This window comes from Pteronotus mesoamericanus, unplaced genomic scaffold (assembly GCF_021234165.1).
Source record: "Pteronotus mesoamericanus isolate MK-2021 breed Mesoamerican mustached bat unplaced genomic scaffold, CSHL_Meso_final contig_56, whole genome shotgun sequence".
In the NCBI taxonomy this organism is placed as follows: domain Eukaryota; kingdom Metazoa; phylum Chordata; class Mammalia; order Chiroptera; family Mormoopidae; genus Pteronotus; species Pteronotus mesoamericanus.
Window position 1 is genome coordinate 12,765,472 of NW_026555201.1, and position 23,574 is coordinate 12,789,045.

The 23,574-nt window shown below is 35.0% G+C and overlaps 1 protein-coding gene across 1 annotated transcript in view; it reads left to right on the plus strand.

Moving 5' to 3' along the window:
* Nucleotides 1-23,014, plus strand: part of RAB21 (RAB21, member RAS oncogene family) — a 35,098-nt gene extending 12,084 nt beyond the window's left edge. The window contains exons 2-7 of the mRNA XM_054580117.1: nucleotides 1,674-1,733; nucleotides 2,507-2,614; nucleotides 5,438-5,501; nucleotides 13,981-14,035; nucleotides 14,566-14,654; nucleotides 17,726-23,014. Of these exons, the coding sequence (XP_054436092.1) occupies nucleotides 1,674-1,733; nucleotides 2,507-2,614; nucleotides 5,438-5,501; nucleotides 13,981-14,035; nucleotides 14,566-14,654; nucleotides 17,726-17,868 (519 nt within the window). The 3' untranslated portion in view covers nucleotides 17,869-23,014. The remainder of the gene's footprint in view (nucleotides 1-1,673; nucleotides 1,734-2,506; nucleotides 2,615-5,437; nucleotides 5,502-13,980; nucleotides 14,036-14,565; nucleotides 14,655-17,725) is intronic.
* Nucleotides 23,015-23,574: the final 560 nt, after the last annotated feature.

Consider the following 23,574-nt stretch of genomic DNA (forward strand, 5'->3'; position numbering starts at 1 on the left):
GGGCTTGATCTCAGCTCAAGCCATTTATATCTATCTGTGGACTCCTTAATCACTAAATCTAATGGCCTTGTCTTAGTGTTAATTTTCCTTTGTATGCATACAGCAGAAACTCCTTCCTGAAATGTAGGTTCCTTCCCTTTCAGTAGTAATTCACTGTCCTAGCTTTTTATTTGTTCTACCTTTTTTTCTCTGTAATTTCTTCTATATGGATATACCTATATGTGACTGTCTCTGCATAGCTTTGAACTTGGTCCTCTATTGCTTTTTTTAACATGTCAGCTGACTCTGGATTCTGATTATGTTTTTTCTTCAATTACTCTCAATTCTGTTCTCTCTTTTCCATCTTCATGGACTCAGTTCAGGACATTTTTTTCCCTCCAACTTTGTAATAGCCTCCACTGTCTCAAGTCTGTTTCCGTCCTTTCCAGTCCAACCTTCCCTCCTATCCTAAAGTCATTCTCTTAAAGTACAGATCCTATACTTCCCCACTGTTTAAAAACCCTTCAGTGATTCTCCACTGTCAACAGTATTGCCTCTTAACACATATTCCTTTGGACAAATTAGGTATTTCTCTAGGGAGGTTAAATGAGTTTGGGGAATGCTTGTAGTAATGCAGTTAGTCAGCCATCATTTTAGCAGCAAGGATCTTAGTATGCTAATTTACATTGTGAATATACAAAGGAGATACAGAGTACTATGCAGCATTTTGCAAATATACCTGACTGTGGTACACATTAAAAAAAATACATGTCTAGTATCTTTAAAACTAGAATAGGTTTTAAGACCCACAAGGTAAAGTCCATATTTCTATATGTGGAATTGAAGGGCCTTTTTTTTTTTTTTTTTATTCAGCCTTTGCCTATATATGTCGTCTCATTTCTGGCAGTGACCATACAATTTGGAGTTCCCCATGGGGTGGGGAGTTACGTGTTTCAGGCTTCAGTGGTTTCACCCATCTGTCAGGAAAACCCCTACTTACAAGTAAAGTGAAGATCATCACCTTTTCTCTGACACTCTCTTAGATTAATCCAGGGAGGCTTTACATTTCCTTTCTTAGCCCCATCCCCCTAATAATATACTTGGTGAGACCCTTCTTTTTTAACAACTATCATATGGTATTATTACTTTCTTTACATTGTTATTTCTGTGATAGACTATACATTCCTTGAAGGCTGAAACTATTCCTTTTCATTTCTGTGACATTTGTACCTAGAAAAACTACTAAATATAAATGAAATAATTGAATTATAAAATAATTACAGTAACATTTTAAAATAATATTGGTACTAATAGAGTTAAGTAAATTACCAGTAAACATTTCTTTTATCTCATCTTAGAAATCTCTTAAGATTCTTTCTATATTAAGTAGTTAATGTGGTATCAAATTCAGTGCTCTAACAAAATGTTTTATGGGGAAAACTAAGAAAAAGTATTTAATTACTATTTTTCTTTGTATTTTTCATAATGTGTTCATTAAAAAAAATCTTTTTCTTACATTAGATTATAATGTAATGTCTTCATTGAAAATGGTTAGTCATTAGTAAAAACTCAGTGATTACTTTTCTCCCAGGTAGCTTGAGTTTCATATTGAGATGATGTCTTCATCTATAGTTGTTAAGATAAGAAACATTATTTTATATGAAACATTGTTTAATGTATATCTCTCTTCTTAGGCATCATTCTTAACAAAGAAGTTAAATATTGGTGGGAAAAGAGTAAACCTTGCTATATGGGTAAGTTAACCTTTTCAACTGTATGAATTAAAGCCTCTACTGTTCTTGGTACTCTAATAGCTAATTGGCTCAAGAAGTAATTTGAAAATCTGGGTTTTCTTTTAAATTAACTGAAGATTAGTCAAAATTTCTTTTAATAATTTTTTTAAAAAGATGGCTGATAATTATATCTTGAATACAATTATATACATGAATATTGTTATAACTTTTCAGCTGGGTGAGGATTGACTCAGAGCAATTCCATGTCGAGGAAAGAAAAGGGATAGACAGCCGCTTGGCCTTTATTTCTCATGTCTCTATGTTCCAATCTTCCAAGGGAGTGGCTAATGGAGAGCAGGGTGAGGGTAGTGTAGTAGCATAACAGTCAGCAGGCGATCCTGGTGCCTGCTTTCTTTCCTTGTCTCTTTCCTCTGTGGGGAGCCTAAATTTAGGGTCAAGCCTATTCCTGGCTTATAATGCCAGCTGGGCCACTCTGACCCCCAGGTAACTGAACTATTTATTTTAGTGGGGGTAGAAAGATTGCTGGGGAGGAAGATGATTGGGAGGGGAAATGTAAATATTGTATAACAGTAAAACATTAAATATTGATTATAATGACTTTTAAAACATCTTTTGGAACTTGATTTGTTTCTTTTAATAATGTTTTGGGGTTATCTGTAACTTTTTGCCACTCTTTTAGTGGTCATGATCTTTTAGTCAAAAGTTTCCTATAGATGCAGTAGCAGATGTATTTTTTTTCTTCTGACCTAATAAATATTTGTTGCTTTATTTAGGATACCGCAGGTCAAGAGAGATTCCATGCATTGGGCCCAATTTACTACAGAGATTCAAATGGAGCTATTTTAGTGTATGATATAACAGATGAAGATTCCTTTCAGAAGGTATCTTATTTACTTATGGATAGATGACTTAATAGAAGAACACTGGTTTTTCAAGTTTCCATAGCCTGTATTTGTTTACTAATGTGGTTAGTCTTGGTTTTAAAGTTACAGTTTGTACATAGTGACCACTCATAATTTTTAATGGAGTATTTAATTCATGTTTGCAATATGAATGGTTTATTATCGGGCTTTCTTAGATATTAGGAAAGGGAAATAATCCGAAGTAAAACTCCCGAAAAATATAGGGGCTTTTTTTTCCTTCCCTGATAAAGTAAAATCACATACATTTCTTGGATTATATACATACTGGGCACCTGAAATCTTGGTACGGTTGCATGGGCTTCCTAGTTGTGATAAGGAAAAAGGAGAACTAAATCAAATTTAAGCTCTTTCTCTTTACTGAATATTGTAGAGGATATAATATTAAGAAGTGTTTATTTTAAAGCTCCTCCATTTTTTTACCCCTTTTTAAACATAACCAAAAATATAGAGTTTTTAAAGTTGGTTAGAACCAAAAATGAGTTACCATTAAACTTATCTCTGAATTCTCATCACCATTAGGGTAGTGACTGATTACTCCTTTGACCTTTCCTTTGAAAACCCCTTTTGGAATTTGTCAAGGGTGTGTAACTGAAAGGGGTAATTTCCAAGGCAGAAACTTACCTTGCCATGAGTTATAGTTGTGTTTACGTTGAAATTGTGTTTGCCTTTTTAGTTTTTTTTCTTTTTATATATTTCCCAATATTTAACTGACAAAGCAGATATATGTTAGCCCCAGGATTATGAATGACATGTGGAAAAACTTAGTTCAGGGAGTAGAAAAATGGAATGGCTTGCAGATCTAATGATATTTTTAAAAGGTTATTTTGGGGCTGCTATTTGGTGCTATTTGTTATCCCTTCCTGCCTTTTTGCCCTAAAAAATGTTTTAGGTATTGAGAGAAGGCTGAGTCTCATAGGTTGAAAAATGACCACTTATCTCTTGCTGCATAACAAAACCCCCAAACTTATGGTTTAAAATAATTTACTATTTCTCATGACTCCATGGGTCCTCTTGTTCCATCTGATGTCAGCAGAGTTACTTATGCAACTGCATTGAACTGGAAGTTCGGCCGGGTGGGGACTGTCCAAGGCAGCCTGGTTCTCCATGTAACTTCACTCCATCTGGTGTGTCATCTTCTTGTACTCTCTCCACATGCTCTCTCATTGTTCCATATTCTAGTTTAAGCTTATGTGACGGCTGGATCCCAAGAGTGTAGCTGCCAGGTCTTCTTAACGCTGATGTCTGGAAGTGTCATAGCATTACTTCTACCACTTTCTCTTGGTCCAGACAAAGCTAGCCCAAATTCAAAGGGAAGGGAAATAGATTCCAAATAGATTATACCTCTTGATAGGAGAGAATTCATGGGCAAAGAATTCATGACCATCCTTAACTCACTACAAAATGTATGGGGTAATGAATAGGATGCCTGTGGAGGGGATCTTACTGGAGGTGAATAACACATTTTTTTTAAGTGTTCAGATTTATTAGGTTGTGATACTATATGCATAGAGAGTAGAGTAATACATCATATTATATCAGTGCTATTAAATTTTTATTATGTGAAATCAACTGGGGGTGGAAGTTAAATGCTTTTCTGAAAACTGTACACATGCGAATGAAACAAAAAGAAGGGACTGTACTGAGAAAACTGGTTCAGTGCTATTACAAGGATAAGGTAGTGATACTGATTATCTTTGCTTTTATAAAGATTTGGGGTTTACTACGGAGTTAGTTCCTCTTGTGGAGAATAGAAGTGTAGAGCTGTTATATTTGTATCATAGAACCAGATGAACAGTAAGTGCTTACCACATATCTAATGTAATTTTTGTAAGTTAAAGATGTGTGTGTATTTTTGGAAGGTGTATAAGTTCTGTGTAATTTGATTGCATACAGAATAAATTCCATTACAAAAAAACGAAAGGCGGTATCCAAGTTTGTTTTTTGTCCTGTTTTGTCCCAGTCAACATTTATAAAATCATGAGTTCAAAAGATTAATTTTTCAAATTCCAGTTTACTCTCAACTGTGCCTACTGCTATGCTTCATCGATAGTGAAGTATCAGTTTGTTACTGGAGTCATTGTATACCAGTGGTTCTCCAGGAGGGCGTGGCAATGTCTGGATGCATCTTTGGTTGTCACAACTGGAGGATGGTACTGATATCTGGTGGTTGGGAGGACAGGAATGCTACTAAACATCGTATATTGTACAGGACAGTCCCTTACAACAGAGAATACCTGAGCCAAAATAACAATAGTGCCAAGATTGAAAAAACTTGTCATATACTAAAGGATGAAAATTTATTTTGCCAGTCTTTTTGGTGCCCATATACAGTGTACAGTTTTTCTTGTAAGTGTGTGGTACAGAAGCTCCTATGCCGTCTATTTCAGAACTAGTTGGGTTAAGTTTTTGTGTTCTTGGGTTAAGTCCAAAGTGACTCTGTACAAGTATCTATTATCAGAGGCTGGAGTTGACATGCTTTTGCTCTGGTGAATACTTTTGCTTGAATCTACGGAGGGTTTATGAAAATTTATAATTAGAGGTACTTCTTCTGTCTGTACCTTTATGTAGATAGAAATACTTCCAACGGATGTTTGAATCTGTGTTGTTTACAATGTAATCTGGCAGTAAATGATCTTACAGTGAATCATTCCTGGTAACAACTAAATATTTGAGGTATTAGCCAAATTTTGAGGTATTTTAACACTTGATTGAATTTGGGGGTGTTACAATGGCAGTCTTATAAGAGAATTTGCTTTAACATTAACTCTTTTGTATGCACAGGTAAAAAACTGGGTCAAAGAGTTACGGAAAATGTTGGGAAATGAAATCTGTTTATGTATAGTTGGTAAGTATCATTACTTTTTTAAGTCTTTATTAAAGAATAGTAAACCACTAACTCTCATTTTAAAATTATATGAGAAAAGAAGAATGGCATTTTAATGTGTAATATTTGAGAATAATTTAGTGTTGGGAAATGCCCTTTCAGAAGTTTCAACTCTGCCTCAAGGAATGCCTTGGGGAGCAAGTGGGAAGCTAAACATGTAAGGCTTTATTTAAGTTGCCAGTCTTGCCTCAGTGTGACTTTTCGTTTTTCACCATAAGACTTTATTTAGAAGAAAAGTTCAGGAACTAAAATTAAAACCAATGACTTAAGCTAGCGTTCTTGTTCTGCACATTAAACTACATACAATTTTGAATTCAGGACAAATTTGATTCCAAGGATATAAGTAGCTCATGATACTATAGCAGAGGAATATTCTTAATGGGTAAAATAATGGAACTCTAGAACTCTCTCTTGGACTTGCAGAATTTCTCTTTCGTACCCTTTTTTTCTTTAGATTATTATTTCTATGATATAACAACTAATTACTGAACTATAAAGTGTTCCAGACATTGTGCTATGTATTCAGTAGACATTCTCTCATGTAATCCTCATTACCCTGTGAGGGCTTTACGGAGGAAGCTGAGCCCTGGAGGCACACTAACTTGATCAGTATCAGGCAGCTGTCAGAGATGGGATTCAAATCAATATAAGCACTCCTGTGCTTATATTATTAGTCTTTATGTTGAGTAACCTCATGCTGTTTTCTTTTTCCTTTCTACATGACTGATACAGTAAACATGGCCTGTGAGAAACCTGGGGGTTTCTAGGGAGTGATGTATAATAGAATGGTCAGTGTGGGGAAACTCTGCTTTTAGCCTTAAGCATTTTTGTTTTTAACTTGAGTTTACATTTCATTCAATTTCTCACCATTAAATGATTGGTAAACTTTACAGTTCCAGATCAGGGTGTAGGTCTGGGGTAAGAGTGCAAGGAGGCCTGATTTTTAGTCTAGATGCTGCATGTTAAGCTAGATGGCAGGAGTATACCAGAACAGACTATATAGGAGTTTGGGACCAAAGTTGCAGCTAATCATTAGTGAGTTTGGCCTGGATCTGTGTGGTATATGGGACTTAGTGCAAGTGGAAGTGGCTATGATGAGTGACCAACTGGATATTTGAGTATTTGGGATTCTGGTTGTCTCTCAGAGGAGAGAAAGAAATGACTAACATACACTCAAAGAAGCCCCAAGAGCTTGTTACTTGACCAGGGTTACAAAGTACCATTTAAAAAAAAAAAAGAAGGTAGCTGGGGGTTAGACTCCCAGTCAGGATGGCGGCATAGGTACACACAGCTTGCCTCCTCACACAACCTCATCAAAATTACAACTAAAGTGTAGAACAACCATTATTCAGAACTGTCAGAAATTGAGGAGAATGGAACTCCCAGCAAAGAAGAAGAAACCAGCTATGGAATTAAAGAAGAAACCACATCAAGACTGGTAGGAGGAGAGGACAGAACAGGCTGGTCCCACACCCACCATGAGGGAATCCTGACCTGTGTGGCTCAGTTCCTTCAGTGTCTTTCCACAAAGCAAGAGGATGCTGGTTTGACTCCTGGTGAGGGCACGGGCCTGGGTTACTGGTTCGGTCCCCAGTTGGGGCTCATGAGAGGCAAGCAGTAATGTTTCTCTTTCACATCGATGCTTCTCCACCTCTTTCTCCCTTCCTTTTCCTCTCTCTAAAAATAAATAAACAAAATATTTACAAATGTATTAGAAAAATCAGGAGGGATATCTCAGGAGCAAAGGGTACAGCCCCACACTAGCCTCTCCAGCCCAAGGTTCCAGTGCCAGGAATATAAATCCCCGTCACATCTGGCTGTAAAAGTCCGAGGGGATTGAGGCTGTGGAAGGCAGAAACCTCTGGAGTTCCAGGCAGTTCCTCTTCAAGGGCCTGAACATAGAGTACGTGGGCTCATGCCCTCTGATCTCTAGGAAGGGGCAGCTAATTGAAAGGCATCAAAGACATACAGGGAGGAACTGAATTTTCCAGCATCAGGGCAAGAGTTGGGGGGCAGGTTTCTCCCAGACAGAAGTGCCGGCAGAGGCCATTTTTCCTTTTCTGAGCTCTCCCACAACAGAACCACAGAGCCTGCAGGTGGGCATCGTATCTGAGACTCCATCAACCTGGCTCACACTGTTTGCCCCACTCTTATGATAAGGCCCTGCCCCACCCAGCTTTCAGGCCCACCCAAGCTGTTTCCAGTGATGTTTCCATAAGAATAGCTTGTCTTGGCCTATGCTTCGGGTGTTCTCTCTAACAAGCAGCTTCTGGTTTAAGCAAGCCCTGTACCTCTTGCTAAGTTGCCCTAGGCCCAGCACTGTCTGCAGCCAGCCTTGATTCACAGCTTGGCCTTACTGGGGCACCTTCAAGCCAGCACAAGTAGGAGCAATCTGCAGATCACTTTGTAGCTTATGCTCTGTGACCCCAGACAGAACAGTCGGTGGCTGACCTTGGATGTGCCAACAGCAATCAAGGCTCTACCATAACTAGAGAATGTACACAGCCCACACGAGTTGGGCATACCTTGACCAGCTAGGGTAATAAGGGAGGCTGTGCCACTTGATTCTACAGGACACCTACTACATTAGGCACTCTACCAAACCTGGGAGACATAACAGCTCTACCTAAAACATAGAAACAAACACAGGGAAGATGCCAAAATGAGGAGACAAAGGATCATGGCCCAAATGAAAGAACAGATCAAAACTCCAGAAAAATAACTAAACACTGTGGAGACAAGCAGTCTACTAGATGCAGAGTTCAGTCAGAGGAGCAAGAAGAAAAAAAAAATCCAAGTATAGAAGCCTCTGGGACAAGTATACCATCATTGGCATCATGGGAGCCACCAGAAAGAGAAGAGTGTGTGAAATTGGAAATCTATTTGAAAAAATAATGAAAGAAAACTTCCCTAACTTGGTAAGGGAAATAGACATACAAGTCCAGGAAGCACAGAAGAGTCCCAAGCAAGATGAACCCAAAGAGGCCTGCACCAAGACCCATCATCATTAAAATGCCAAAGATTAAAGACAAAGAATCTTAAAGGCAGCAAGAGAAAAGCAGTTTAGTTAGCTACAAGGGAGCTCCTATAAGACTGTCAGCTGATTTCTCGATAGAAACTTTGCATGCTAGAAGGGATTTGCAAGAAATATTTAAAGTGATGTAAAGCAAGAACCTACAGCCAAGACTATTCTGTCCAGCAAAGCTATCATTTAGAATCAGAGGAGAGATAAAGAGCTTCCCAGGCAAGAAAGAGCTAAAGGTGTCCATCACCACCAAACCAGTATTGTGTGAAATGTTAAAGGGTCTTCTTAGAGAAGATAAAACATATGAACAATAAAATGGCAATAAGTACATGTCTATCAACAATTGACTCTAAAAAAACAAACATGCAGAACAGAAACATAATCATAGATACAGAGAATGTTTTGATGGTTGCCAGATGGGAGGGGGCCTAGGAGTGAGTAAAAAGGTAAAGAGATTAAGAATACAAATTGGTACCTACAGAACAGTCATGGGGATGTAAAGTATAAGCTTAGGGAATACAGTAGCCAAAGAAAATAGATGCATGACCCATGGACATGGTCAACAGTGTGGCGATTGCCTGAGGAGGGATGGCTGAGTCATAGTGGGGCAAAAGGGGAAAAGTTGGGACAACTGTAACAGCATAAACAATAAAGTATAATGCACAAAAATAGCTGGGGTAAATAAGCTTATGACTATTAAGCTTAATTTTGTTAAACTGTATATTCTTCATGTTCATATTATAAGAAGATTTAGGAATAGTGTGTCTGGTTGGCTTACTACCCCAAGTAGGCTCAAATATTTTCATTTATGGTTATATACTATTAATGAGTAGTATAAAATAAAAAAAGCTTTCTTTTATTTCTATTGGCAAATGTGACATAGAATTTTAGTTGTAATTCAGAGTTGGAAGAATTTGGAGAGCCAATTTACCGCAAGAGGAAAATTTCACAGTTAAGAAAGCCTCATCCCCAGTACCTTAGAAGCCCTACCCTCGCTTCCTTCTCATCCCAGCACTACCACATGCCTTCCCTTCACCATCTCCTACTGCCAAACACTATCATGACTTTTTTACTGCATGTGCTCATTTTGTTTTGAAGTTTATATAAATATAATCATATAGTATGAACTCTTTTGTGTGATTTCTTTGACTTGACTTTATGTTTGTAAGATTTCCCTATGTTCTTGTATATAGTTGTAGTTCATTTTATTCCCTTTGATGTATAATACTTTATTCTATGAATATTCCACAGTTTATACTTTTGCTGTTGATGAACATTTGCATTATTTTTTCACCTGTTGATTTTTATTTTATTTTCTGTGGTAGTTTAGTATTTTATTGCTGGTAATTTTACTTATAGTAGTTCTTATGTTTTATTATTAACTTCAAAATAATAATTCCTCACATGATTATTGTGAAGATGAAATAATGATTTAGAAAACACTCTCTTTCCATAGAGTGGCATTTGACAAATATTTGTTTCTTTCCCTTTACATACAACAGCCTTTCAAACCTTTGGTCTTCAACTTTTTTTGTTTGGCCTAACTTCCAAATATTCTTACCATCTGATTATTTTTTCCTAGGTTTATTTCACTGTATCAGTGTGTCTCCTACCCTTGAAGTGGACACTAGAATCCATACATTGTCAAGCCACTGTATACTTACATAGCTCTCCTTTTTAAAAAATCATCATGCTGTCCCTCTACTAATGTTGCGCAAGATTGTATACACTTGTCAGCCATGTCAAGTCAATGTCTCTTTTATATAGTTATAGATAACAAATATTTGAATTCCTTTTTTAATAAATATTGCTCTTTTGTCAGGCTTTTCCTATCTTGTTCTTATATAATTAAGCTATTTAAGCCTAAGTGTAGGAATTCCAATTTATGTCTCTGAATCTTTTTGTTTGACATATAATCTGCTAGCTTTTCAGGTGTAAATTAGATACTGAGCCTTCTAGGTCCTTATCTAAGCCTCTGTTAATGTGTTAATCAATAACAGAGAACCCCATACTTTACTGTAGACATTTTTCCCTCTAGGTTTTAATTAATCCATTGATTGGCGCTCTTGTTCATGGTTGTTCTATTTGATGCTATTTTTGCTTTTAGTCTGCCCTTAACATTTGTATGTTTATTAAACAAATATTTATTATTAATAAGTTATTGTTTATTGAGTGCCAGGTACTTTTCTAAGAAGTACACATTTATTATTTCATTTAAGCCTCCTGACAACACTGTAGGGAAGGTATTGTTGCCATTTCCATTTTACACATGGAGAAATGGGCTTAGAGAGCTTGATACTTTCCAAAATACAAGGCTAGTTGGAGGCAGACCTAGGATTTTAACTCAGGTCTGTCTGCTACTTCAAGCCCATATCCTTAATCAACACTACATATTGCTTACTATGTACCAAACTTTAGGAATAGTGTAGTGAATAAGTAAACAAAGTAGATAATGTCTTTGTCTTAAAGCTTACTGTATAGGGAGAGAGAAAAACAAGCTATTATATATTATGATAAGTGCTGTGAAGGATGGTACTACAGAGTGCTGTGATAGCACAGAAGCAAATCTTAACTACATTTAGGGGTGGAGGGTTAAGGGAAGATTTCCTAGAGCATTGTGTCAACTAAGTTAGCTGGATGAAGCCAGCAGGGTGGTAGTAGAAAGTATCTATTATGGGCTTTAATTTTCTCATAACAAGATTGATTTTCCATTTGATCATTCACTGTGATAAATATGACTAATACTAATAACTACTCTTTATTAAACATGCTAAGCCTGGTACAGTATTTTCACATCAACCCTGCAAAGTTTGTTAGCTGTATTTGTACAAAGTGAGACTAAGAGAGGTTAAATAATTTGCCTAAAATCTTATAGTTATGAAATGAGCCTGGACTTACAAACAAGTTTTCTTCAGATTTAAAAGGCTTTTGAAACAAAAGTTTTTTACTACTAGGCCAGACACCATCCAATTTAAGCAAAGCATGGTTCTAGCTCTTTATTAAGAAGCCCTCTGCTCTTAGCAATAGGTATATCCCTTCCATGTTCTTAATTCAAATATGTATTTTTAAAGAAAATAAAGTTTTTACTGTTCTTAATAGGGTGGCTTTGTTTCTCCCTTTCCAATCGCTTCAGCCAAATTTTTTCTTAATCTTTCTGGTACTATACTTTCAAGTAGGTGCTTACTTTGGTGGTTATCCTTGTTTTCAGGCATTTTAAGCCTCTTAGAAAGTTTTCTATGTTAGCTGCATCATAGTGTTAAACCAGATATGAGTCTTAAAACCTTAATCCTTTAACTGTCTTGCTTTTAAAAGAATATAGGAACTAAAAAGGTTTTGAGCTTTAGAAATATGTCTGTCACTAACAGGCATTTTCTGTGACTTAGCCTGTGCTTAATCAGTCAATCAATCAATCCAATTATGGACACTGTTCAAAGAAATACTTCATAGAGGGATTTTAAAATCTTGTTTAAAATAATAACTGTGGGGCAGTGGAGAGCCACCTGGGGGAAAAATTGGGACAACTGTAATAGAACAACAACTTAAAAAAGGATATGTTGCTGGAAAAATAAAATTAAATAATTAGGTTATTAAAATATATTTTGATAAACTGGATTTATTTGTCATTTGGGACGGTAAGGTTATTGTCTACGCTCCCTGTCCTCATCTTTTTTATTTTATTGTCTACTCTCTCTGTCCTCATCTTTTTTATTCTATTATTCTTAATCTTTTCTAAGAAGCAGAATACTGTGCCTTTATTTGTTGGAGCCACTGGACACTAGGTGGTGCTTTTTGCATTCTTCATAGCATGCATAAAACAACTTTCCTTAGTGACTGTCACATATTATTGGTTGTAATATTTAACAAATTAAATTTTTTATTACAAAGTTTAATGTAGGAAATCAGAACTAATATGTATCTTCTTGCTGAGGTAGACAGATAACTGTTCAAAGAGGGAAGAGTTTATTAATTTGTTGCTATCTCCTGAGCTTTAGTGTAGTCTACTTCCCTGCCTCTCATCATCCTTAGCCTGCGGAGTCAAGTAGTTAATTGCAGTACTCACAGTTAGGTGCTCATATTATTTGTAGTCTTTCATAGATAGGACCTCAGAGCTTATATTTCTCAGTTTTAAGGATTGTATTTTTCGTTAGGTGCTTACTTCAGTGCTCTAGCTGAAATTGTCTTCTAGATTCTCTGAGGTTCCAGGAAAAATGACTGTTTATAGATTTCCTTCCCCTCCCCATTCCTCCCCAAGTCATAATAGAAAAAATTAAAATACTTGTTTGAAGTGTCCTTCGTTAGGGTATTTTTCCCCATTCGTGTCTGTTATTTCCATTGCCTTTAGCACTTGGTGTGTCCAGCTAAATCACCTTAACATCTGTCCTGTACTTAATAGGGAATCTGCATTTTGCACTTTCTTCCCTTTTGTTTCTTAGTTTGTTTCCCTTGTTTAAGGAGGGCTACCTTTATTTTCAGTAATTTTAAATATGCATGATGTGCATATATATTTTAATTTTTTTAATTTTCAGTTACCATTGACATAAAATACATTTGTTTCAGCTGTACAATATAATGATTAGGCATTTATAGAACTTCTGAAGTGATCACCTCAATAACCATCTGACATCATACATAGTTACTATAAATAAGATTATTGACTGTAATTCCTATGCTGTACTTTACACTTCTGTGATGGTTTTTATAACTGGCAATTTGTACATCTTAATCTCTTCCACTTTTTCATCCATCCTCCCAACTCCACACCCATCTGGCCATCATTGATTTCTTTTCTCTGTATCTGTGCAGTTGTTTATATTTTGTTTGTTTATTTTTTGTTTTAGATTCCACATATAAGTGAAATCATATGGTATATGTCTTTCTCTGTTTAACTTGCTTCATTTAGCATAATAACTTCTCAGTCATAATGTGCATATATTAAGTTCTCTCCCAGGAAACCAAAATACTCTTTAAGATCCAAGAGGTTAACCTAATATATTTTTTGAGAACAGTAAGGTACCTTTGCTTAATTGTTGACTGGCTCTAAATTGATCAGGGACCATTTATACTTGGCTAAGGAATATAGGTTTATCCCTAGGTTTCCTACTGAATTTTAGTCTCTGTTATATCTTAAATCAAGGAATAGTGCCCATCTCTTTGGAAAAGTTATTTTCTCTGACTGGCTGCCCCTTCGGAATGCTGTGCATTATTTGGGGGAGGTTGAGGCATTCACTTTGATAGTCATGATCAAGCCTCATATCATAGGGGTTACCTTTATAATTTTAGGACATTTAGAAGTCTGATGGGTATTTATGTATTTTTTCCAGGTTATTAAAGTGGCAATTGTATATTTAGAATTGGCCTAATTCTGTTATAAAAATGAATTGATATTAAAGATTGGCATTTACTTTTTCAAATTAGGTAATAAAATAGACTTGGAAAAGGAGAGACATGTTTCCATTCAAGAAGCAGAATTGTAAGTGTTATCCCTGTCACCCTCCCAATGATTCCCCTCCTCAACAGTAACTCCACAGTAGAAGTCTTTCTCTTAGCACAGTGTGCCTTACCATTTAGGTGTTACTCAAATGTCTTAATATAGATTGAGCTGTTGAATTCAGTGAAGCATGTTAACATCGGTAATTTCTAGACTTTTGGCAATATTTAAAAATAATCCACTTTCACTTCTCTTTTTGATTTTAGTAAAAAATATAAAGTGATGCAAAAGAAAACTATCATGATCAAATAGTCAATGTGTCACAAAACCTTTTAAAATAATTTGGGTTCCAAATTAACTTCTAAAAATTTTAAGTCTTGTTAACTTGTGCTCATTTAAAATTTGGTTCAATGTATAGAGGTGTTAAATGGCTGTATAATCTTAATTTTATTAAATACGGGTTAATTAGTAATAAATCACTAAATTTGCTACAGTGAAAAATTCAAATAGCAGTTATGACAAAAACATGAAAAAATTTTTTATATCGATCACTGATTTTTTTGTTTTTTAAGGTATGCAGAATCTGTGGGAGCAAAACATTATCATACATCAGCCAAGCAGAACAAAGGAATTGAAGAACTCTTTCTTGACCTTTGTAAAAGTAGGTATATTCAGTTTTAGCATGTTTGGAAATGGCTCTTTTAAAAATACTGGTAATATTTCTAAAGTGATGTTTTACATTCTCCATTAATGATCCATCACATCTGCCCCTACTATTATTTACTTAATGTGTTTTCTTTAACTCAGTTCTTGTAAATATCTACTTATAAATACCTACTTTAGCCCTATTTCAATCAGTAATGAATGGCTATGAAATCTTAAGCATGTGGTATGTACTACATGCATACTAAAATGCATAACTATTAACAGTAAAAATGGAGGGGGAATATATAGATTAAAACAGATTTGAGAGATGTAACATACAATGGATGGACCTTATTTGAATCCTGGTATGACAAAGTAGTGAAAAAGAACATTTGTGAAACAGTTGGGACTGTATGAACATTCACTGGATATTTGCTGATATTCAGCTATTGTTGGGACTGTGGGAGGGCAAAATGGATAAAGGGGATCAAATATATAGTAAGTGATGGAAATTAGGCTTTTGGTGGTGAGCACAGAATAGAGTATATAGATACCGAACTATAATATTATATGCCTAAAATTTATATAATGTTACCTCAGTAAAAAAGTAAATTTAAAAAAGATATTATTGTAAAGTTGTATGGTGTTACACTTTAAGAAAAGAGTTTTTACCTTCTACAGATATTTGATTAATTTTATGCGTATGGGGTTTGATTCATAATAATGGTAATGATGCTTGCCAGGTATGGATGAAATTGCCTGATGAACATACAGATTGTCATTGTGCTATTTTTTCTTTTATATATATGTTTGAAGTTTTCTGTATTAAAAAGTTGTTTAAAGAAAGAAAGGAAAATGCTTGCTTATATACAACCTGAAAGTCATTTCTCATATCACCAGTAAAATACATACCATTCTTTGGAAAATCCAAATCTATGGAATAATGGATTGAAATGATTTTGTCTAATTATATTTCTTAAATTTATGGACATCAGACTTTTGAGAATTTGATGAAACTGGTTTTTCTCTCAAGAAAAATGTACATGTACACAACTTTGGAGTAAACTTCAGTTCTATGAAAACCTGAAATCATTCATAATTCTTCTAGAGTAGTAATTTTCAAAATGAGATCCCTTAATCAGCAGCATCAGCGTCACTTGAGACCCTACCCCAAACCTACTGAATCAAAAATCTCAGGAGGTGGTGCCCAGAATCTGTCTTAACTGTATGATTCCAATGCACAGTAAAATTTGAGAAGCATTCCTGTATGTGCTGATCACTTTGGGATCTTGTTAAAATGGCTGTGGTGTGGGCCTGAGCTTCACATTTCTGACCCAAGTGCTGATGATGCTGGTCCTCCCTCATACTTTGAGTACCAAGGCTCTAGATTTGGCTTAATAATGTTTAAATCACATACCTTTATTTAAAAATTTGGATATGCCCTGTATGTTTATTTAAAAATAAAGAACAAATGGTGGAAAGAAAGGGAAGGGACTAGTCAAAGATCATGTATGAATGACTCATGAACATGGACAGTACTGTGGGGATTGACTGGGAGCTCCGGGTGAGCTGGGGGGAGGAAGGCAAAGAGGGAAACATTGAGACAACTGTAACAGAATAACAAAAAATAAAAATACAGAACATATAAATACTAATATGGTGTACATTATAAAGAGCATAAAAATAGAAAATTTTAAAGGTTGAGGTAAACTAAGTAGAAGTTAGAATTTGTAATGTTTGCTAATTTCATCTCAGGTGATTGTCTCACAACCTCAGTTTGGAAACCATTGTTCAAGAGCAGGCTCTAGACCCAAGTTTAAGAACCTGGTTCTGTTTTGAGGGTTCCTTCTTTTCTTTTCTCACCTTTTCAGATATGTATTTTGCAATTACTTACTCCCAGTCTGTGTCTTGTTTATGTCTTATATTTTCATTTTTCTTAACTGTCTCTCAAAGAAGTTCTTATTTTATGTATATATGTATGTATGTATGTATTTTTATCCTCACCTGAGGGCATACTCATTGATCTTTAGAGAGCAGGGAAGGGAGGGAGACAGAAAGGGAGAGAAACGTCGATGTGAGAGGAAAACATCGATTGATTGCCTCTCATATGCGCCCTGACTGGGGAATGAACCCACAGCCTAGGCATGTGCTCTGAATGAGAATTGAACCTGCAACCCTCTGGTTTATGGGACAGCACTCCAACTAACTGAGCCACACCAGCCAGGGCAGAAGTTCTAAATTTTAATGAGGTCTAATTTATTAGTTTTTCTTAAGATTAGTGTTTTCTGTGTCTTATATGAGAAATCTTTGCCTAACTCAAAGTGACACAAATTTTCTCCTATAGAGATTTCCTCCTACGTTATCTTCTGGAAATTGTTTTACATTTAAGTCCATAATTCATTTTTTGTTAATTTTTGCATATGGTAAGAAGTATAAATTGCGGTTTATTTTTTACATGTAAATGTCTAGTTCCAATCCTGTCTCTTAAGAAGATTATCCTTCATTGACTAATCTTGGCACATACAGCAAAAATCAAGTGACCACATATGTGAAGTTTATATCTGGACTCTGGTACATTCATCTCTCTATTTCTCCTTTCACCAACATCTGTCTTCATTAGAGTAACTCTGTACTGTATCTTTAAATTAGATAGTGTGAGTTTTCCAGCTTTATTGTTCCTCATGTTCAAGTCTTTTATTCTTTCAAATATGCATTACTACTTGAAAAATAAATTTTGTGCCCTAAATATCACTTGTAATTGGAACAATTTGGACTTAACTTTGACAAATTTCTAAGTATATTTGGAAAATTTTAAGGGTTATACTTGTATACAGTCATTTGTTCCAGGCAGGAACTTTTCTCTGTTGATGTCATTGTCACCATTATACATCTGGACAAATGAACTTGCTATTACTTTTTTAAACTTACAGGAAAAGCTATTTAGCGAGATGACAACATGTTTATTATATTTAGTTTCCTTGTTGGTTTTAGTCAGAAATGGCTGTCAGTAGTGGTATACTGAAATTACAGAAAGAGAAAATTCAAAGATTGTAGTCCTAAGTAATTTCTGCTTTCTTCCTCTCTTAGGGATGATAGAAACAGCACAAGTGGATGAGAGGGCAAAAGGCAATGGCTCCAGTCAACCAGGAACTGCAAGGCGAGGTGTACAGATTATTGATGATGAACCTCAAGTCCAGAGCGGTGGTGGAGGGTGCTGTTCTTCTGGATAACTGTTTACACCTAAGAAATTAAAACAAACTGTGGATCATTGCCCTCAACATGAAGACTGCCATATTCCAAGTCACATTATTTTACCAATGGAATTATAGAATTAACAGTATTTTAAATTACGTTTATAACACTGCAGAGACCTTAAGTGCTAAACTTAGTGGAGTTTGTGACCAGAGAATTGGCATTTTCTACAAATGTTAACAAAGCAATTACCAATGGCCTTTTTACATATTTTTTCTTTAATAAGGATTAATATGCATGTAGAAAAGACCTACTTAAAGGCTTCATTTATATTCTTTTAAATCAAATCTTTATTTAATAACTTATATATGTTGTTGGAATGGTATACATTTTGCAGCCCTTTGTATTTTGTGGTAGTTTGAATTGTATCACTTCTAAACAGCAAACTGTTTTTGTTTCTTTTTTTTTTTAATTAGCAGATACCTGAAGTTCTATTTTTGCAGGGTTTGCACAAGCCCCTAACTGTCTACTACTTTGGTATAATCTATATACATCCTGTATGCTGAGCTGGTAAAATACATTGTAAATTACATATTAAATATTTTATCTGCTTTTACAAGCGCAAGGTGCAAAAATATATATACAGTAGTCTCATTGATGACTGTAAAGTGATTAACATTTGATGATAATGCCTAAGCTTTTTGACTCTGATATATAAAGATCATAGCTCCCTTCACTTTTTTCTTAATTTCAAAGTGGCGTGCTTAAATTTTCACATATACTTTACTTGAATTATTGATGTCACGTTTTTGCCTCTGTAAGGCCATCTGATGATTGAACAGCAGCATTTGCCTTTTGGTTTGGGTTGTTTTTTTGTCTTTTTGTTTTGTTGTTTTCATTATAAAAGAGATGACTTGGCCAATTTTGCTTTAGAATGGTTATCTTAGTAGAATTTGAGTGGAGCATGCTGAGTTTCACTTCTTCAATGGCTTTAGTTTTCTCTTAGGCTTTATAGGAGATGGGTTCACTGGTGTGAGAAGAGAGGGAGAGGTCCCAGATAGAAACCATGACTCATTCACGCAGCATGTTAGTGATAGTTTATGCTTCTGAGGCAGCACTTTCAGATCCTTTGTGAGCAAGTTGTATTCGTTCAATGCTTGCCAGAGATGAACAGAGAAAGTTAAGTTTAATTTTGTAACAGCTGTTCGGAGTTTCTGTGAAGGGAAACATTTCATTTAATGCAGTTGCAATGAACACTGGAAAGATTTATTATAAAATTATATTCTTGTATACTTTGTAAATTAGTCTCATTAGATTTTTTTCCCCTTAGGCATAGGACTGAACTTAAATTTGTTAATTTTAATAAAATCAGGCACAGCTCACAGAAGAAACACAAATTGTAGAAATTAACATAAATTGTTCTTGTTTTAATATATATATTTTTCCATTTCTGTCATGCTTGGAAAACTAGTAAATGTATGTCTAAGATAAAATGGAATGGTCCCTGGATTTACTTCTTATAAGAAGCAATAGTATGCAATAAAGTTGTTAGCATGAGCAATTACGAGGATATAAAGAGGTTATAGTTACTAAAGAAGTACTACCATATTTTAAGTTAAAAGCTTAAACTTTCCCAAATGGGTTAAAAATTGAATGAATTGCCACCTTAATGTTTTGATGTTAGAATTTTAACCTAGTGTTAAGGGTTCTGTGAGCCCTTAGTTTACCATTTTAATGATTGTCCTTGCCAAACTAAACACACTGACCTCTGTGTGTGTGTGTGTGTGTTCGGGGATAGTGGGGTGGGAAGAGTCAGGGAGATAAGCTAAAATTGTGTTCTTTTACGGGGTGACTGCACTCTGTGTAGTTTCTGGCTTCCTGGGATGTAAGTGTTTACGCAGGGAGTTGGGGGAGGGTCGGGGATCATGAGGACGATAGAAGAAAACTTTTTGGCCGCCTTTCAGAGGTAGTAAAGAAAGCCTTGCCATTTCTACTGTTGCAAATGGGAAATAAGCTCTTTTTCATTGGAGTGAAATAGGTTTTCTGAAATAGAGATGAAATTGAACTTTATTCCAAAAAATAAAGTCATAAAGTGTAATAATTGGAGAGCTGTATTCTCCGTTTGGACATTATAAAGGACAGATAGGAACCTCTATTCTGGAGTTGCCAGATAATTATTGGTGGGCTACACCCACTGTCTTGTTGTTTTTTCCTCTTCCCTTGGTTTCTGTGTATCTTTCTTAACCTCAAGCATTTTATTGAATTTTTTATCCTGTAATTTAAATCAGTAGCAACAATCGGTAATATAGTATACCTGTCCTTGCTGTGAAGCCCAGGAGGTCTTTAGGTAGGAATAAGGTGAAAGGGTGATGAAAGATGAATCAATTGTACTATGTATCCAAAGGAAAGATAAAGAGATGCTAGACCAAGGATGAGGAAATTCTTCTGATATTTTCTCCATATCTAATATATCTTTTATGTTCCTGTCCTTGTAATTGTGCTGTTAGGAAGAAGACACAAGGTACCATGTTATGTATTAAAACTAATAGGTAGATAGAATCAATACATTTTTCAAATAGTAGGTGTATATAAACTTAGTATATTTAATTAAAAATTGGCTTAAGATAGCCATTAAAAATACCTGAATATTATGTTAAAAGTATACAATCTTTTCTGTAATGCTAGTGGCTATCCTGCTCCTTGTTTTGCTGTGTGATTACAGAAGAAGATTATTATTTTTAAAAAGGTGTATCACAACAATTTTGGGGTAATCTGAAAAGAAAAAAAGTAATGTTATTGGATAGAGTGTGTTGAATTTGTTCTAAGGCTGTCTCCTGAAAATACCCTAGATCTCTGGCTGTTAGAGCTAAATTAAAATCTTTTTTTTTATATTAGCCATATATTACTTATTAGTGATTACTTTTAATTAGGCATTAAAGTAAAAAAAGAATATTCATTTTTATAGTCTTAGTAAGAAAAGACAAAATTTGGGAACTAGGGAACGGATAGTGAAGAGTAGAATGGAAATTAGGTAGATAGGAAACTGCAACCTGACAATTTTTAAAATCATTTTGAAAAGTATGTTACTTTTATCACGTAGTTTCTAAATAAGGCAAGCTATGCATTGTGTCAGACATTTGGAACATTAAAAAAATGAATTGTGATGCTAATTATTTCTTTTAGTACAGAATTTGTGATTTTCTGTATTATAACTGCTACCAAGAGTCTAGATCATTGATCTTCAGACAATACAATTTTCCCTTATACTTACTACTTATCTCTGTAAGTGGTTTGATATATGCCTTTAACTTTTCAAATTATCTTTTATCTTGTTTGCCATTACAGTTTTCATAGGTTCTTTATAGGTATAGTGTGGCAAAGGAATACTTAATTGGAGACCGTTTAAGATGTTGGGGTCAAAAGCATGTACATAGTAGTGACCAGTCGTAACCTTACAATAATGTCTAAAGATAATACAGACTGAATAAATCCTTAAATATTCTCTTCTAAATTACAAAATGCATTACCTAGATTTTAATAATTAAAAGCTAGGATTCATTGAACATATACATTTATTTGATTTTATAATAGGCATTGATTCTAATATGTTGCTGTTCTGAAATTTTTAATCAACTGAAACAGTAATGTATTCAGTGTTGTTGGCTAAAATTCATGTTAAACATATGTCTTACTTTGATGGATTTTCCCTTTTCAAGAAAACAAATTAATCACAATCTGAGCAAATTTTCCTAAATGTAAATATTTTAGTGTTAATCATGCCATGAAAAGAATTTATAAATACTCGTAAGAGTTTTCATTATCAAGCAAAAATTCTTCACTTCTAAACAAATATCACTTAAATATCTTGATAGAGCTTTAGCACTACTTATTCTATCTGGGATTTATATATTATCTCTTTTCTGAGAAGCCCAGTGTACTATTATTGAGTGTTAAGTTTTCTACTGCAACATTTTTTCTGTGGTAGACAAATGAGCATCACAAGTTACTGTTCCATCTTACACCCAGTAAGAAAGCATCTTGCCCTCTTCAGAAGCCTGCATGTATTTTCAAATGCATCGCAGTAAAGCCAAAAGATTGGCCTGCCTACTTAAATGAACTTTATTCCTACTGTATCAGTTCTTACCTTTATTTTGATACTTCCTGGCAGCTATGTCATCTCTTCATTATTAAATACTCAAGAAAAAGCTGATAAGATTTCCTCAAATTTGAATTTTTGTAGAGCAATGAGAGAAAGCCTAGGGATAGCAGGAATAAAGTTTGATAATGTTGAAAAATAGACAATAGTGATATTTGCTAAGCTATATTCAGTAGCACGCTATTTTAGGGAAGCCATCATATGTACTACTTCCTAGAACTGTAAAGTTCCTCATTTTGTATTATCTAATTAAAAATATATTCCAGGAAAAGGAATAAAAAATAAAGATACTGTAAAAATGTCCTTTGGGGACCCCCCTCCCAAATGGTAACTCTTGGTCTCTGATATATACTCTTCAATTACCTTTTTGCTATGCATTTATATACATTTTTATCTGTAGAAGGCATTGCATTTTGGGTTTTAAGTTTTTACATGAATTGTTCTTAACTATGCATATGTTTTGCAACTCGCTTTTTTTTCTAACCAACACACCTAGAAGCTCTTAGGCAGTATTACAGACTTTCATTTTATTTTCTCCATCATCTCTTTGGGCGTTTTTACCTTTTTGAATAACCTATGACTGTCCATGAAACCTCCCAAAAGATAACCTGGTCAATTTGATGGTCTTCATTAGCATTGTAAAATTTTCAGGTAAACCAGTGCTTAGTTAGAATCAGAGTCTCCATAAGTGTGTGAATCAGGAAATTAAAAAGGCATTTGCTTACAATTCATTTGAAATACATGACTTTTGGGCTACTGTTGACTGATTAATATATAAAATTTGGAAGTTAAGTCTAACAGAGTAGGTTTTTATTTGTGGGAAGAAGGAGAAAAAAAGGGACAGTATAGTTGATAGGGGAAAAAACACAGGTTAAACTAAGACAAGTCTTTATTCACCTTCAAGCAGTTAACGTCACACAGGGCTTCATGCTACCAAAAATTTAAACTTTCGTTTTATTTGTACCTTTAATGTAGAGTAAAAAAATGAAAAGTTCCTTTTCAGATCTTCCTTTCTCTACCATCCCACATACCTCTGTAGAGGTAACCATTGTTAATTAACAAGGTGTGTGTGTATCTCTATTATATATAAATGTTTTTATTTATACTTGATTTTTATGTTTCACTCCCTGAAAGCCACCTTTTACCCTCTGTCAAATTCCATCCTGAATCAACTGACCAACTTGAGAAAAACCAGAATCCCACTTTAAAGGAAGCTAAATCAGTGGTGTGAGTTCTTGAACTAGAAGTTAACTGACCCTTAAGATGATTTATGTTTATCATAAATTAAGCTAAAGGAGTAAGCCATGCTGGGAAAGCCAGATCAAATTATTGGTTTCTATCCCCTGTGGAAAAAGGGCTGAGAAAGAGGACTGTGCAAGCCCAAGCTGCTTCATACCCATGTAATTTTGGGTTGAGCTCATTCTCTTGGCATCCTTACTTGGGGGCATTGCAGTGTCCCCAACAATTACTTTAGATACCTGTCTGCACTGTTAAGGCGGCGATACCTTAGCCTGTTAGTGCCATGACACAAAGTTAAACATGTTCCCCAAAACAACAAATTCATACTTTTAATGAAAACAACAATTGA